Source organism: Protomyctophum bolini (assembly GCF_963924005.1).
Source record: "Protomyctophum bolini genome assembly, chromosome: 5".
NCBI lineage: Eukaryota > Metazoa > Chordata > Actinopteri > Myctophiformes > Myctophidae > Protomyctophum > Protomyctophum bolini.
Genome location: NC_137866.1, coordinates 9,959,517 through 9,975,407, shown reverse-complemented (window position 1 = coordinate 9,975,407; position 15,891 = coordinate 9,959,517). Strand labels below are relative to the sequence as shown.

Here is a 15,891-nt window from a genome sequence, read left to right as displayed (position 1 = left end):
AAGTAAATAATAGTTATTCATGTCATAAAATGTTACTTTTGTACCACTGTAATTTGATAATCACCACTATATTCAGTGTTGTGTCTTGGTACGTTGAATGACATGCAATTTCTTGACAGAAGCAGCAAATAATAAGAAGCAACAATGAAAGTCGACAGAAGCAAATTAAAGAAAACCCCCACAGAAGCTGTGAGTGTACATGATGTTGGCTCAGACTCGGTTACTACTAATTATGGTCATTGCAATTTTCCTGTCTGTCCCTAACATTATCATGATCTGATCTGTGCAGCCTGCTGACTGCAGGACACTTATAGAGAAACTTAAGGCATGCAACGACGAACAACTGCTGCTTGAACTGCAGCACATCAAGACATGGAATATTGGCAAGGTAAGCCACAACAGAGATGCAAGGGGGAGGGATTCCTATTCATGTAGACTAGAGTCATAGTCTGCACCTGGACTTACTATCTCCCATCCCGAAAAAGTATCCAAACTTGAAGCACCTCTGTATTTTTTTGGAGATAAACCTAAGTGAAATGTTTGGCTTAGTTATTAAAACGTTCTTGTGTCATCAGTGTGAGCTGTACCACTGGGTGGACCTACTAGACCGCTTCGATGGCATTCTGTGCGACGCAGGACAGACTGTGGAGAATATGTCTTGGTTGCTGGTGTGTGACCGGCCAGACAATGGGCAACTCAAAGCCCTGCTGCTGGCTGTGCTCAACTTTACAGCACTGCTCATTGAGTACAGCTTCTCCAGGCACCTCTACAGTTCTATAGAGGTAGGTTGAAAAAAAAATGTTTTTTTTTTTTTTTTTTGTCAAGCATGTTGTGCCAACATGTTGCACAACACGTTTTGCCCCCTAAGCATAACCTAAACTTGACACTCATTTTTCTCTTCTGTATCATGTACCATTCTCCTTGTTCCCCTCTGGATCATGTACCTGTCAGACTAGAACTAGAGTCAACAAACTTGCTCCTTTTTAGTATATATTAACCACTTTCTCTGTCTCTTTCTTGTTTTTCCTCTCTTCACAGCACTTAACCACCTTGCTAGCGTCATGTGATATGCAGGTGGTCCTGTCTGTGCTGAACCTGCTTTATGTGTTCAGTAAGCGGTCAAACTACATCACCAGACTAGGTTCTGACAAGAGGACCCCTCTACTGGCCCGTCTGCAGCACCTGGCAGAGGTCTGAATAATGCCATAATTTCCCCCATTGACATAATGACAGTTGTACCTTTTTCAAGAATTGAGTGTATTGTGAGTGTCTTTGTTCTCTCCCGCAGAGTTGGGGTGGTAAAGAGAATGGCTTCGGTCTAGCAGAATGCTGCAGGGACCTGTCTATGACTGTAAGTGTTTGTCAAAGTTAAAACTCAATAACTAATTTGGACAAAAGTCAGAACGATTGTCCTTTTGTGGAATTTTTACTTTTCTCATTATGGCTTTCAAATAAGACTAAAAATTCACTATTCAATAATCTATTCCTCTTACTGTGCTGACACCCCTTAAAATGCGAACAGAAGTATCCCCCCAGTGCCACCACACTGCACTTTGAGTTCTATGCTGAACCCGGTCCTGAGGTCAAAGTAGAGAGAAAGGTAATGGCAGGAAATGGGTTTATGATTTCCGAACATTGTACAATACATAATGGCAATGTGAAGGTCATTATTGTTAGTTTTGCCATTGTCAGTTTACTAATATGGCAATAATTTGGTTCGCTCTCTTCTTTCTACAGCAGACCAGTAGTAATACATTACACTATATTCACATCGAGCAGCTTGACAAGGTAAAGCAAGATATTTAATTGTTTTGTTTATCAGCAAGTATTGTGTATAATGACCCCTTTTACATTGCCTGCTCACACCCCTGCTATTTTTTATCCCTGCTCCATGTCTCTCCCAGATTTCTGAGAGTCCCTCTGAGATCATGGAGTCGTTGACGGTGATGTACAACATCCCTAAAGACAAGCAGACCCTGCTGTTCACACACATCCGCCTGGCCCACGGCTTCTCAAATCACAAGAAGAGGTTGCAGGCTGTGCAGGCCCGACTGCATGCCATCTCTATACTGGGTGAGTAGTGTGCACCAGTACCGTCCCTTTTTATTACTATGCAAATAGTTTATTATTATATATGGTTATTTACTTACAGTGAGTGCTCACTGCTGACATTATTCTGTCACTCTTTCCCAGTCTATTCGAATGCACTCCAGGAGTCAGCCAACAGTATTCTATACAATGGCTTAATAGAGGAGCTGGTGGATGTGTTACAGATAACGGACAAACAGCTTGTGGTAAGAAGCTGGACAGTACTTGTTTATGAAATCATACTCTGTATCCTATGTCCATGTGCAGCCAACGTTGTTTGATTAATATTCATGTGAAAATAAAAATTTAAATGGACTCCCCATACAATTTTACCACAAATGTGCTATTCTTCCCCTTTAGGATATAAAGGCAGCATCTTTGCGCACTTTAACTTCCATCGTCCATCTGGAAAGAACACCAAAGCTATCGAACATTATTGACTGCACCGGCACTGCTTCCTATCACGGCTTCCTGCCCGTGTTGGTGCGCAACTGTATACAAGCCATGATTGGTGAGCACCAATTTAGAATTTTGTGCATTCATTTCTCTCGTGTGTGTGTGTTTGTGTGTGTGTGTGTGTATGTATGTATATACACACATTCACTTTGGAACAATGCTTATTATTGCCAGACCCCCTGATGGAACCCTACCCGCACCAGTTTGCAACAGCACTCTTCTCCTTCCTCTACCACCTGGCCAGCTATGATGCTGGTGGAGAAGCTTTAGTATCCTGTGGCATGATGGAAGCCCTACTTAAGGTATGTCCAAACTTTAAATCACTGCCAGTGGTGTTATGATATGATTTTGAGTATTTGTTCTTTCACGTCTTTACCATCCTAGCCTAACGCCTATCCACTCTGTAGGTGATCAAGTTCCTTGGGGATGAGCAGGATCAGATCACCTTTGTGACGCGGGCAGTGAGAGTAGTGGACCTCATCACTAACCTAGATATGGCTGCCTTTCAGTCCCACACCGGCCTTACCATCTTTATCAGCCGACTGGAGGTTGGTGTTGCATTCTGCTCTTCTTTCACAGTGTCTGACGCAGCACTCGAACTACAAATTCACCATAGGCCCGGCCAAATGTCTGGACTCGCTAACCCCTCTCTCCATCTATCTTTCTGTTTGCAGCATGAAGTGGACCTGTCAAGGAAAGAGTGCCCTTTTGTCATCAAGCCAAAGATCCAGAGGCCGAACAGCACGGCTGTGGAGTCGGAAGATATGGATACAGACATGGACAGTAAGTCATTGTTAAACCCTGTACTTGGTTGACCAGAGAACCCCTGGGCTCTAAGCCAAAAATAGCTAGTCTTAATCTAGAACCCAGGATAACCCTACCGAGGATATTGGGGTGCACTGAGACTCAACAGGGGTTCAAAGATTAGAGATGTTGGCATTTGCCAGATCCATACATTGCCTGTCTTCCTGCAGTGTCAGAAGTTGCAATGGAGAGCAGCCCTGGCCCATCCACATCCTCTGGTTCCAGACCAGAAATGGACCACCGAGTGCAGAGCAGCACTGCCAACACGCCTCGCACAGGTACACGCACATAAAGGCCAAGTTTCCTACATGCAATGTTCTTCAGTAGCTCATTTTCTCATTATGACAATGTCTTGCCCCACAGGCACACAGTGTATCCCCCAGAGGGCAGCTCTGTTGAAGTCAATGCTAAACTTCTTAAAGAAAGCCATCCAGGATCCTGCATTTTCTGATGGTATCCGCCATGGTAAGCTATTGGCATACAGGCTCATTAATAATAATAATGTGGTGTTTAGGCCAAGATCCCTATGCAAATCATGCTATTGCTAAATATATCGCATTATGCAAATGTATTCGAGTGTCATAGTGTGTGCCTTTGCTGACCTGTGTGTGTCTCTCACTTGCTTTCTTTAGTAATGGATGGGTCCTTGCCTACCTCACTCAAGCACATCATCAGTAATGCAGAGTATTACGGTCCTTCACTCTTTCTATTGGGTGAGTAAACATCCCTAGTTTAGGGAAAGCATATGCCCGCTTTTAAAACGTACTCAAGTAGTATCTTTGCCAGTTGGTATATCCAATACTAACACACAAGTAAGACGCGCAAACGCGGGAAGCGAACGCATTTAAGTCAGGTTTTTGTGTGTGTGTGTGTGTTTTGTGTGTGATACAGCTGTGCCCTCTGGTGGCGGGCATGTGGTGTTACAGCGTGACAGACACACAGACAGACAGACATGTTCTGCTAGGTCTCATAGTTAGTGCTCACTACGTTCGCAATTAACTGCCCCTGGATGACATCAGACCAAATCCAACACTTAACCGCCATTGACGTCCCTGGGCCCGGACGTCAATACCGTGTTTTTAGTGATTACGCCAGAGGGGCAGGCGCTCTTCACCAATGTATGAATGCTTCTAGGTTGCTAGGAAGTGAAACCGGAAGTGAAAACTTTGTCTCCATCCGCCTCAATGTAAACAGATTTACAAAAATGCATTTATCTCGGATTTCCCATATTGTGTTTTTGGTCAAAACAAGCTTTATTCAACGGACCATACCTGAAGAACCGATCGTAGTTACAAAATGTATTTTCCGGGTGAAAGAGAAGATGATTGTCCGCAAATCTTTATTTCTTCCCTTTTCTCCTCAGCCAATTTGTAGTTCATTCTGTTGTCCAATCTGTTGTCATTGATGCATATATTAAACATTGCCCGTCTCTCTCCCTTTCTTTGTTTTGCTCTGTCCCCTCTTCATCGTCTGGTTCTCAGCGACGGAGGTTGTGACGGTGTTTGTGTTCCAGGAGCCATCCCTGCTCTCCTCCCTGCAGGATAACGGTCTCACTGATGTCATGCTGCATGCCCTTCTCATCAAAGACGTGAGTCTGCCTTGCCAGCACTCCCTCTCCTGTGTGCTGTCTCTTTTTCTTTCTTTTCTTTCTACCTCCCCTCTCGTTTCTCTCGCTCTCTGGACAGCTCACTGTATCCCTCTCATTTCCTCCCATACGGCTATTCCATCACACTTCCTCCCCCCTCAATCTTTAACATTTTTAAATGTCACATTTTTCTTAAACTGGTTCAGAACACAGCCAGTGAAAAGCTTCACTCGCTTCTCTTTTCTTTTGCATTTCTCCTCATGCGAGCACACAGCATTTCATTTCCCCCTCCGTTTCTATTGGACACTTGCATTCTTACCGGTCCTCACTGCCTTTGCCTTTTGGCTCTCCCCCGCTCTTCCTCCATCGCAGTTAACCCTATCCTCGCCACTCTCTCCCCCTTGCCTTCTCTCCCCTCTTTCCTTTTTTTTCTTTCTTCTCTTTCTGCCTATTCTCTCTCTCACAGTGTCTCTCTCTGCAGGTTCCTGCGACCCGTGAGGTGCTGGGCTCGCTGCCCAATGTGTTCAGTGCCCTGTGTCTGAACGCGAGAGGTCTGCACTCCTTCGTTCAGTGTCAGCCCTTTGAGCGCCTCTTCAAGGTGTTGCTGTCCCCTGACTATCTACCGGCCATGAGACGTCGTCGCAGCTCTGACCCGTTGGGTGAGTTCAACCTCTCTCTATGTGTGTTCTTGTTCATAAACTTTATTAAAATATACAGTACTGCAGAATGTGCAGCTAACATTTGTTTATACGTGCATCTGCAGGTGACACTGCATCAAACCTGGGCAGCGCCGTGGATGAGCTGATGAGACACCAACCCACTCTAAAGACTGACGCCACCACTGCCATCATCAAGGTCTGACACCCAAACACATTTCCATTTTTCCCATTATAAAACAAAAAATGTCAGTTGTCCAGAGTGGTAAAGTGGGGTCGTTAAAGATAAATGTGCATTTCCAGCTACTGGAGGAGATATGTAATCTGGGCCGAGCCCCAGAATACATTTGCCAGAAGCCATCCATCCAGAAGGCGGATGGCACAGTGGTGGCGCCGCCAGTGCGCTCCAGCCATGCTGCAGAGGAGGCGTCCAGTGAGGACGAGGAAGAGGAGGAGGCTCTCCACACTTTCACCCAGCAACAGGGGGAGCCAGAGAGCAACAGACAGTCAGTGCCAATTGAACTGTATGACGATGAGTTCAAAACACAGTAGAGTAGAATGATGACTCCTAACAGACTGAGTTGTATTAATACTAGATTTATGTTTGTTTAATTTATGTCTGTAATTAAATTTGTATTTTTTTTTGGGTGGCTTTTTGATTTTGTGATTTTTGTTGCAGGGTGGTCGGAACTGAGGAGCGGATACCGATTCCTCTCATGGATTATATCCTGAATGTTGTGAGTATTTGACTTTGTATTTTGATTGTTTTCACTGAACAATAAGGGAAATATGCACCTGTTTATAAGTTAACCATTTATTTGGACTGTGTGTGTGTGCTTTCCAGATGAAGTTTGTGGAATCCATCCTTAGCAACAACACGACAGATGACCACTGTCAGGAGTTTGTTAACCAGAAGGGCTTGCTTCCACTGGTTTCTATCTTGGGTCTGCCTAACCTGCCCATAGACTTTCCAACCTCCGCTGCCTGCCAGGCTGTCGCTGGCGTCTGCAAGTCCATCCTGGTGAGCCACGAGTTGACAATGTTGGCGTATCAATTTGGATTCTTCAATGTTGAGACTGAAGCAATCCCCTCTAACACTTGACTCTCTCTTTGTTCCAGACCCTGTCTCATGAACCCAAGGTTCTCCAAGAGGGTCTGTGCCAGTTGGACAGCATCCTGACAGCCCTGGAGCCTCTACACCGGCCCATCGAGGTGCCTGGAGGCTCTGTGCTGCTCAGAGAACTGGCCACTGCCGGTCATGTCACAGATGCCACGCTGTCTGCCCGTGCCACGCCACTGCTGCATGCACTTACAGCAGCGCATGCCTATATCCTCATGTTTGTCCATACTTGCAGGGTGGGCCAGGTAAACTTGAGTATTTTCTGTGTTTTTATGTGTAGTTGCTGTAGTTTAGGCAATACATTTCTGCATGGTTCAATTGTGGATAACATTTCAGTCTAAGTTGGGGAGAATGTCTTAAAGGTAGAGTAAGTGATTTCACTCAAAAAACCGTAGGTTTCGTTTTTGGCTGTGGGACCTAAGCCTTCGTCCAATCAGGATAGAGAGTCAAAAACGAAACCTAAGGTTTTTTGACCCCCAGGGGTTAACTGGGGACAGGTAGGAACTCCTTATATGGTCAGCACACTCTATAGTAGAGAGGATTATCACAACAAAACAAAAAAATAAGTGATATTTGAATTTAGTGAAATCACTTACTCTACCTTTAACACAAGGATATGTATAAACAATCCCTGCACAATTCTATTTTTTTTATATAGATGTACACATGTTTATCTGTGATATCAAATAGCATCTTGGGGCGTTGCCTCGTTAGCTTAGATCTCATCTGTTCCTTTTGGCAAGCAACACAGTCGTAGATGAGACATTACATGAGATGGTTGATCATCGTTTTGTGATGCACTATTGTAGCCGAGGCCTGCCTCGGCTACAATAGTTTGACTTTGTACTGATGGTCTGGCTGTCTGAAACCTAGGTTACTGCAGGGACACTTGAAGCATTTGAATTACCAGGGGAAATTATGCACTGCTTGTGATTTCGCCATATACATCAATGGGGTTTAGTAGGCTAATTTTGGCAGCTGTTCTCACTGTACAGTAGGGGATAATGTTTAGTAAGTGACAATGTTCAACCAGTACACTATGTCATCCTGGTACAAAATTAAGCATGAATTGGCACACACTTCACAGTGAAGACCATAGAGAACATCAGGGAAACCGTTTATCATATATTAAAGAATCAAGGAGTACAAATCTGAAGAGAATATTGAGAAAATGTATAGCCTAACCCCATGTGCCAATTTAAGAGTTTTCCCCCTGTTGGACCTACTTTCATTACAATTGTTTAGGACACAGAAAGCTAGTGTGCCTTGTCTCCTTATAGTGTTTAACAAATCACATAATGGGACTTGGCCTGACAATGTCAGCCATGAGGAGTTTTTGTTTTTATCCCTGTTCTGTAAATTATTGATTCCCTTCCTAATTTGTGTCCTTCTTCATGTTTGTGAGTAGAGCGAGATCAGAGCAATCTCAGTGAACCAGTGGGGATCTCAGCTTGGGCTGAGTGTCCTCAACAAGCTCAGCCAGCTCTACTGTTCCCTAGTGTGGGAAAGCACAGTGCTGCTGTCTCTCTGCACGCCCAACAGGTCAGTACTCCTCCTTCACCTCCTCTTCCTCCTTTCCTGATCATCTGTCAAGCAATGACCCTCGTGTATCTGTCCTCCAGTCTGCCTCCAGGCTGTGAGTTTGGCCAGGCTGACATGCAGAAACTGGTGCCCAAGGAAGAAAAGCCACCTGGTAGCTCTGCAGCATCCACAGCCTCTGCCTCCAGGAGAACTGGTAATGGAGCCATTTGACAGTTTTCCGTCATGTTCATGGATGAGTGAAGTGAAGGCCTTCCATTTATCTTTATTTCTCCTCTTCTGACCTGCCCATGTAGATTCTGAGGCAGTGACTGTGGATTCATCTGCTGGGGGCCTGCTGGAAGGCATGGGCTTGGATGGAGACACACTCGCCCCAATGGAAACTGATGAGCCCACCACTACCGACCCCAAGGCCAAGTCCAAACTCACCCCAGCCATGGCCACTCGCATTAAACAAATTAAACCACTGCTCTCTGGTGAGTGGGTGTCACCAAATTAAGTAGAATTTTCTCATAGTCTGTCAATATTGGCATTAGACGTAAAGGCAAGGCACCTTATTTGTGTGGTTTGTTTTCACATCCTAGACTTCTGGTTGCTTAATAGATTATTACATTCTAACAAACCCATGTCTCCGTCCCTCTAGCCTCGTCTCGTCTTGGCAGGGCTCTGGCTGAGCTCTTTGGCCTACTTGTCAAGCTGTGTGTGGGCTCCCCAGTGAGACAGCGCCGTTCTCATCATGCCACCAGCACGGGCACTGCCCCTACTCCTGCCGCCCGCGCCACTGCCTCCTCCCTCACCAAGCTACTCACAAAGGGCCTGAGTTGGCAGCCACCACCCTACACTCCAACCCCTCGCTTTAGGTATGAGCAAACCTGCCTGAGTCAGTCATCATTCTTGGTCATGGCTTGTAAATAATGACATGACTGTCTGTTTTCAATCTGATATTATTATCTGCTTGTTAGCATTGGTAATGGATTATGTTGTCTGAAGATGGTCAAGTGTTGTGTTCTCTGTTGCTGTAGGCTGACATTCTTCATATGCTCTGTGGGCTTCACGTCTCCAATGCTATTTGATGAGAGGAAGTATCCCTACCATCTGATGCTGCAGAAGTTCTTCTGCTCTGGAGGACATGATGCCCTTTTCGAGTGAGTGGAACACAATCAGCTAGCTTGTAAAGAGAAAAAAATTAGTTTGTTTTCAGCAACGGTTCATTATGTTCTTCTCTCTGTAGGACATTTAACTGGGCCTTGACCATGGGTGGTAAGGTGCCTGTGTCTGAGGGTCTGGAACACACTGATCTGCCAGATGGAACAGGGGAGTTCCTGGACGCCTGGTTGATGCTGGTGGAGAAGATGGTGAACCCCAGCACTGTGCTGGACTCTCCACACTCCCTACCAGCTAAGGTTCCTGGTGTCACTCCGACCACACCTCAGTTTAGTGCCCTGCGGTTCCTCATTGTCACCCAAAAGGTCAGTGACTATTAACATTAACAACAGACTGATTTGGGTATGCCTCACCTTATAAGCAGAAGAATATCTGCATCCAACAGTATTGTTTTTTGGTCAAGTTGGTCAGAAGTCATCCATACTCTATACTCTACTCTATATCACAAACAATTGTGTGATTGGTGTCTGTGTTTGCAAGATTGAAGAGCCTATGAAAACTGGTCATCCATGTATGGTTTTGATCATGTTGACGGTAACTTTTCTTCCTCCCTCTGTAGGCTGCATTCAATTGCATCCGCAGCCTGTGGAACCGCAAACCTCTGAAGGTGTATGGAGGCCGAATGGCAGAGTCCATGCTGGCTATCCTATGTCACATCCTGAGAGGAGAACCTGTCATCCAAGAGCGCCTGGCCAAGGAGACTGAGGGCACGGTCCGTCCAGAAGAGGAGGGCACCCCCTCGGCACCCACTGCACCCAGCAGCAGCAGTGCCCCCAGTGTCGTTGCACCATCTGGAGAGGGAACAGCGACAGCCGGGACGGTGCCGGCCCCCGGAGCAGCGGGAGGGTCTACCGACGACAACTCTACCAACTCCACCCCCCGTAGAGATCCGCAGGTCAACCAGGCCCAGCTCACACAAGTAAGGAGACAAGTCATCTTTACGTTCACTGTTTAGTATGTTCGTATTTCCATTACTTCCCCATCTGCAAAAATCAACTTGTGTTTTGTCCTTCTTCTGTTCTGTCACAGTTGTCCAAATTGCTTAACCTCTGGCCTAAAATTCCAGGATCATGCATCATTGCTCACTTATTGTTTTCTTTTAAGATACCGTTTGTATTGTATGGCTATTTCATATGCTTTAATTATTTTGTGGTAGTATTATATATGTTGTAGGCTCAGGGCTTTCTCACAGCCTAGTTACAGTGGCGTTGTCTGCTTGCTGTGGTATGCAGGCAGATTTGACAGCACAGGCTAACAGTATAATTGGATACCTAGGCGGCCATGTCGGTGAGACAAGAGCAGAGCTGCTGTGTTTATGCCACACTTCCTCCCCTATAATGCATGAACTGAACCCCAGGCCCACCGTTTGTTTTGAAACAGGGAAGAGGCAGAGGGAGAGGGAGGCACCCACTTGATCGGCCACAACAACTTCAGCAGGTATAAGAGATGGGGAGAGAGGGATGGATAGGAGAGGTGGTGGGAGGGATGAAAGATTAGATTGGAGATCTTTCTGCTGATAAGTCCGGTGACATCTAAATTCATTGTTGCTAAAACTGTGTGGAAAATCTATTGGAAATGTAAAAAAGACAGAAAAACAATTGCAGAACCAATGTGAACACTTTATGGTGGTCCTTCATATTTGGATGGTGATATGATTAAGCAGTAGTCATGTTTGTCTAGCAACTATGTCGAATTCAGATGTCACCAGGCATATTGGAAGGCAGATTTTCTGGCAACGCAAGACTATGGAGAGGGAGACTTCCTCCATATTCTGCGTGAACTGAACCCTGCGCCCAGCGTTTGTTTTGAAACAGGGCAGAGGGAAGCACCCACGGGTCCGTCAACAACTTCAGCAGGTATAAGAGATGGAGAGTGGAGCGATTGGCAGAAGAGGTAGGGCGGGAGGGAGGGAGGGAGGGAGGGAGGGAGGGAGGAAAGATTAGGCGGAGAGGGGAAAAAACATGGAGAGGGAGAAGGATTAATTTGGTGAGAAGAATTTTAATCAGAGTAATGGGATTCAACCCATCTGAGGTTGTTCATGAGGGTGGTGTTGGGTAAGGTATGATGATTGGATGCTATGCAGAGATTAAAGAGAACCGGTTGCTGAGGCCACTCAAGTGTTATTAAAAGCAAATGAAGGGAAGAGAAGGAATGTGTGGAAGAATGTTTCCCTGGTCTTTTATAATGATAATATTCAGTGACAGTCTTTGACCTTTTTCTGCCCTCCTTGACTTCTCTGCAAGAATCCCTTGCGTCCTCATCATTCCCTATTTTCTTTTCGCACCCACCGACTATCTTAATTAATGTTGTGACCTGACCGCATACTGTCTGTCCTCCAGCTGATGGACATGGGTTTCTCCAGGGAGCACGCAATGGAGGCCCTGCTCAATACCAGCACCATGGAGCAGGCAACAGAGTACCTGTTGACACACCCTCCACCCCTTCTCAGTGGAGCTGTCAGGGTAAGGCTACTTGGAAGCAATTAAAGGAGAGATATGAATGTCATGTACAGTATAATACAAACAAACTGTTCCTGTACTTCCTTTCTGTCCCTCACCATTGGCGCCTGTGTGGTGGTGCGTAGTAGTAACGGTGAGTCTCTTCTTTGGTTTTTCTAGGACCTGACCATGTCTGAAGAGGACCAGATGATGAGGGCCATCGCCATGTCACTGGGACAAGAGGTTAGCATGGAGCAGCGCTCTGACTCCCCTGAGGTGCGCCTCCTTACGTAACACATTACGCAGAGGAACACACACTCTGAGCCACCTGTTGCTAAATGACATGACCGGTTGACATCACCTCCCATTTTCGCCTCTTCTTTTTCCCTCAGGAAGCTGCCCGGCGACGTGAGGAGGAGGACAGACGAGCCAGGGAGCGAGCAGAGGAGGAGGAGGCACGCTGCTTGGAACGCTTCATGGAGGCTGAGCCTCTGGACCCCCAAGAGCTTCATACCTTCACAGACTCCATGCTGCCTGGCTGCTTCCACCTGTTGGACGAGCTTCCCGACACAGTCTACCGCCTCTGTGATCTGCTGATGACGGCCATCAAGAGGAGTGGCCCGGAGTACCGAGACCTGATCCTGAGCCAGGTTGTTGACCAGGTCGGTGTGAACATTGTTTGTATATCATTATGATTTTTACCTTGTGATTTAGTTTTAATCTTTTTTCCCAAAGCTCTTTATTACTTTGTTTTATATAACAAAATAAGTTCATATGTGCCTAATGTCTGGGTTATGATTGTTCTGAGCAGTGGCTTATTGTGACTATCTAATTTAGTTCATATGGCAGTAAATCTTAAATCCTCTATGATGACTATTGCAAAAGGGTTATTCGGGTGCAGAAAGTAACAGTGAGGAAAGTAGGTTACTTCGAATAAGATTTCACTTGTATGTTGTGGCGTGGGAGAACATAGTGCTTGCGTCAGCCTGATGCTGTGTGTGGGTTGTGTGTAGGTGTGGAATGCAGCAGACGTGCTGATCAAGGCCGCCGTGCCTCTGACCACCAGTGACACAAAGACGGTAGCTGAGTGGACCAGGCAGATGGCCACACTGCCCCAGGCCTCCAAACTCGCAACTCGAATTCTGCTGCTCACGTTGCTCTTCGAGGTAATTGCACACAAATAAAAGCGCTTGAATAAATGCAGTGTTGTAACTCAAGGGTGACATTGTATAATTTTTACATTGATACTATCATTCCACTGTGAGGAATGGGATACATCTGGCTTCCACATGTTTTCAAATAAGAATGACAGGCCAGAGTTGTCCTTTGTATTCGGAACCATCACTGTGTGCCTTTAATAAAAGCACATCTTGGGGTAATGGCACAGTCTGTTAATTTCATGCAGGAGCTGAAGCTGTTGTGTGCCAGAGTGGTGGAGAACAGCGGGATTCTCAATTTGCTGATTAAGCTGCTGGAGGTGGTGCAGCCCTGTCTGCAGGCTGCCAAAGAACAGAAGGACATACAGACACCTAAGTGAGTGGTCTACAACTTGCCATCTACAGAGCAGACGGATTAAAAATAGCTCTGGATAACTGTTGCCAATTTTCTAAATGCCAACACACTGTGACTCATGGCATTCTTTGTATTTAGGTTTTTGAGCGTCAACATTACAGAAAATATAACTATATCTCGTAACTTTTTACACTGTCTTCTGTATAGATGGATCACCCCAGTGCTGTTGATCATCGACTTCTATGAGAAGATGGCAGTCTCCTCAAAGCGCAGAGCACAAATGAACAAGGTAGCCATTGAATTTCTGCCCCAAACACAACCAGGGTTATGAATTCTGATAGTTAATTAATAATTTACCCCCTTTTTAAGGCAATCATTCTACTGTTTACTATCGTGTCTGTCTGTTCTGCCAGTACTTGCAGCCTAATGGTAACAACTGGCGGTGGTTCGACGACCGCTCTGGCCGCTGGTGCAGCTACAGTGCTTCCAACAATAGTACAATCGACTCTGCCTGGAGGGCGGGGGAGAGCAGTGTCCGCTTCACAGCCGGACGCAGGAGATATACTGTGCAATTCAACACTATGGTGCAGGTAAAGACTGTGAACATGGTTCTCCTCTTAAATACATAGATTTACCACCAGTTTTTGAATATTCATAGCATCATGTGTGAGTGTCTGGCGTGTACTCCAGTATATGCAAGTGATGGTTGCTGGCCTCATCTGTTTCTGTGTGCCAGGTGAATGAGGAGACTGGTAACAGGAGGCCAGTGATGCTCACCGTCCAGAGAGTACCTCGTGTGCCCAAACCTGCCAAGACTGGCAGCACCACAGAGTCTGAGAGAGACGAGGGAGAGAAGAGCAAAGGAGAGGACACCCAGCCTGACACAGGTAATGTTCAAATGATGACGTGAACGTATGACACACTTGGGCACACAGATTAGGCACTGCACTGGTAGTAGTGTGGTGGGTGGTGGTGATCACGCTAATGATAATGATGAATCGTGACGTTCACCTGGGCACTGTAGTGTGGTAATTTGGAAGGAGAGAGGGTGAGCTTGGGAGCCGACAATTTCTATTGCCTTAACACATGTAAATATCCACAGTAGTATCATAGTTTGCAAACTTTTAACCTGTTGTGGAGATTAAATGGTCAAAAGCAAGGATTAGAGTGGACCTGGATTCTGGATCTGGACACGGTGAAAGGAAAAATATGTTTTTCACACTTTTAGAGGGTATCCGTGGTCGTCATAAAAAGGAATAAAGATGTATCTTGGTTTCATTCACCTCTTTGATTCCCATTGCTGCGCGTTCCTCCAAACACGGCTGATTTTGATTACAGAACTACTCCGTTTTTAATCTCATTCAAGATGACATCCAGATTCCAGACACTATTACTCTTTTTAAACTTTAATAAGCACACTAAAATATGTATCTGAAAACATTGGTTCGAAATTAGTCACGTAGCCATCTGTCTCAGTCTCTGATTGACAAACACTGCAGTCATTCCACGCGTCGCGGATACTAACGTCCCATAGCTTGAAGGGATGTGACGCTCTGATTTTGCACAACGAAAAAAGCTGATCTACACAATGTGTCGAGGACATGACTTATTGTGAGCTATTTTAAACGTTACTGTGACACTGTCACACATTGAATTGTTGATCCAAAAATCAGCAAACATTGCTAATCTGTATTCTCCTTCTAGATTCAGCCTCCGTGGCAGTGGAAATGGCAGCTCCAAAAGATGATTCCAGCCAGCTGAAGGAGGCTTCATCTGCGCCACCGGCTTCCTCCACTCCTGTTGTCTCCCTGGAACCAGAACAGTCCCAGGGGGATATTGTGGTGCAAGGCTTGACGGAGGACATGACCACCGTCCTCATCAGAGCCTGTGTCAGTATGATCAGCGTGCCTGTGGACCCGGACACCCTCCATGCCACCTTGCGCCTCTGCCTGCGCCTGACGCGTACCCACCACTACGCCATGATGTTTGCTGAGCTGAAGAGCACAAGAATGATCCTAGGGCTGACGCAAGGTTCGGGTTTCAATGGTTTCACCCCACTTGTGACCCTGCTGTTCAGACACATCATAGAAGATCCAGCCACACTTAGGCACACCATGGAGAAGGTTAGATACATTTGAGGAACAGGTCATGATATCTTAAGTATAGTAGGCATCTATACCATATCATGAAACATCCCTGACTGACTGTTGTGTTTTGTTAGGTGGTAAGGTCAGCAGTAACCAGTGGAGCAGGAAGCACCACATCAGGTGTGGTCTCGGGTAGTCTGGGTTCCAGAGAGATCAACTACATCCTGCGTGTCCTGGGTCCAGCTGCCTGCCGCAACCCTGATTGCTTTGCCGACACAGCCAACAACTGTGTCCGTATTGCGCTGCCTGCACCCCGCGGAGCTGGTACGGGTGAGTTTGCAATTAGCCCTTCGCTAAGTCCTTCCCCAACCCGTCCTTGTCCAATAGGCACGTTTGCACAACGGTTACTGAGAGGAGACATGGCAAGCTTTCCTTCCTCACC

General features: G+C 46.0%; 1 protein-coding gene across 1 annotated transcript in view; it reads left to right on the top strand.

Moving 5' to 3' along the window:
* Positions 1 to 15,891, top strand: part of huwe1 (HECT, UBA and WWE domain containing E3 ubiquitin protein ligase 1) — a 49,005-nt gene that overhangs the window by 10,207 nt on the left and 22,907 nt on the right. The window contains exons 4-44 of the mRNA XM_080763228.1: positions 120 to 189; positions 290 to 388; positions 576 to 782; positions 1,039 to 1,191; positions 1,289 to 1,351; positions 1,523 to 1,600; positions 1,738 to 1,788; positions 1,905 to 2,073; positions 2,194 to 2,294; positions 2,449 to 2,599; positions 2,719 to 2,846; positions 2,952 to 3,092; positions 3,219 to 3,327; positions 3,519 to 3,626; positions 3,712 to 3,813; positions 3,981 to 4,061; positions 4,830 to 4,936; positions 5,400 to 5,592; positions 5,697 to 5,788; positions 5,893 to 6,113; positions 6,269 to 6,326; positions 6,434 to 6,610; positions 6,709 to 6,954; positions 8,118 to 8,251; positions 8,332 to 8,444; positions 8,545 to 8,724; positions 8,892 to 9,108; positions 9,271 to 9,393; positions 9,480 to 9,717; positions 9,972 to 10,331; positions 10,793 to 10,849; positions 11,752 to 11,874; positions 12,031 to 12,126; positions 12,243 to 12,512; positions 12,864 to 13,016; positions 13,256 to 13,383; positions 13,570 to 13,651; positions 13,776 to 13,952; positions 14,099 to 14,249; positions 15,067 to 15,485; positions 15,584 to 15,779. Coding sequence (XP_080619354.1) covers positions 145 to 189; positions 290 to 388; positions 576 to 782; positions 1,039 to 1,191; positions 1,289 to 1,351; positions 1,523 to 1,600; positions 1,738 to 1,788; positions 1,905 to 2,073; positions 2,194 to 2,294; positions 2,449 to 2,599; positions 2,719 to 2,846; positions 2,952 to 3,092; positions 3,219 to 3,327; positions 3,519 to 3,626; positions 3,712 to 3,813; positions 3,981 to 4,061; positions 4,830 to 4,936; positions 5,400 to 5,592; positions 5,697 to 5,788; positions 5,893 to 6,113; positions 6,269 to 6,326; positions 6,434 to 6,610; positions 6,709 to 6,954; positions 8,118 to 8,251; positions 8,332 to 8,444; positions 8,545 to 8,724; positions 8,892 to 9,108; positions 9,271 to 9,393; positions 9,480 to 9,717; positions 9,972 to 10,331; positions 10,793 to 10,849; positions 11,752 to 11,874; positions 12,031 to 12,126; positions 12,243 to 12,512; positions 12,864 to 13,016; positions 13,256 to 13,383; positions 13,570 to 13,651; positions 13,776 to 13,952; positions 14,099 to 14,249; positions 15,067 to 15,485; positions 15,584 to 15,779 — 6,097 coding nt within the window. The 5' untranslated portion in view covers positions 120 to 144. The remainder of the gene's footprint in view (positions 1 to 119; positions 190 to 289; positions 389 to 575; positions 783 to 1,038; positions 1,192 to 1,288; positions 1,352 to 1,522; positions 1,601 to 1,737; positions 1,789 to 1,904; positions 2,074 to 2,193; positions 2,295 to 2,448; positions 2,600 to 2,718; positions 2,847 to 2,951; positions 3,093 to 3,218; positions 3,328 to 3,518; positions 3,627 to 3,711; positions 3,814 to 3,980; positions 4,062 to 4,829; positions 4,937 to 5,399; positions 5,593 to 5,696; positions 5,789 to 5,892; positions 6,114 to 6,268; positions 6,327 to 6,433; positions 6,611 to 6,708; positions 6,955 to 8,117; positions 8,252 to 8,331; positions 8,445 to 8,544; positions 8,725 to 8,891; positions 9,109 to 9,270; positions 9,394 to 9,479; positions 9,718 to 9,971; positions 10,332 to 10,792; positions 10,850 to 11,751; positions 11,875 to 12,030; positions 12,127 to 12,242; positions 12,513 to 12,863; positions 13,017 to 13,255; positions 13,384 to 13,569; positions 13,652 to 13,775; positions 13,953 to 14,098; positions 14,250 to 15,066; positions 15,486 to 15,583; positions 15,780 to 15,891) is intronic.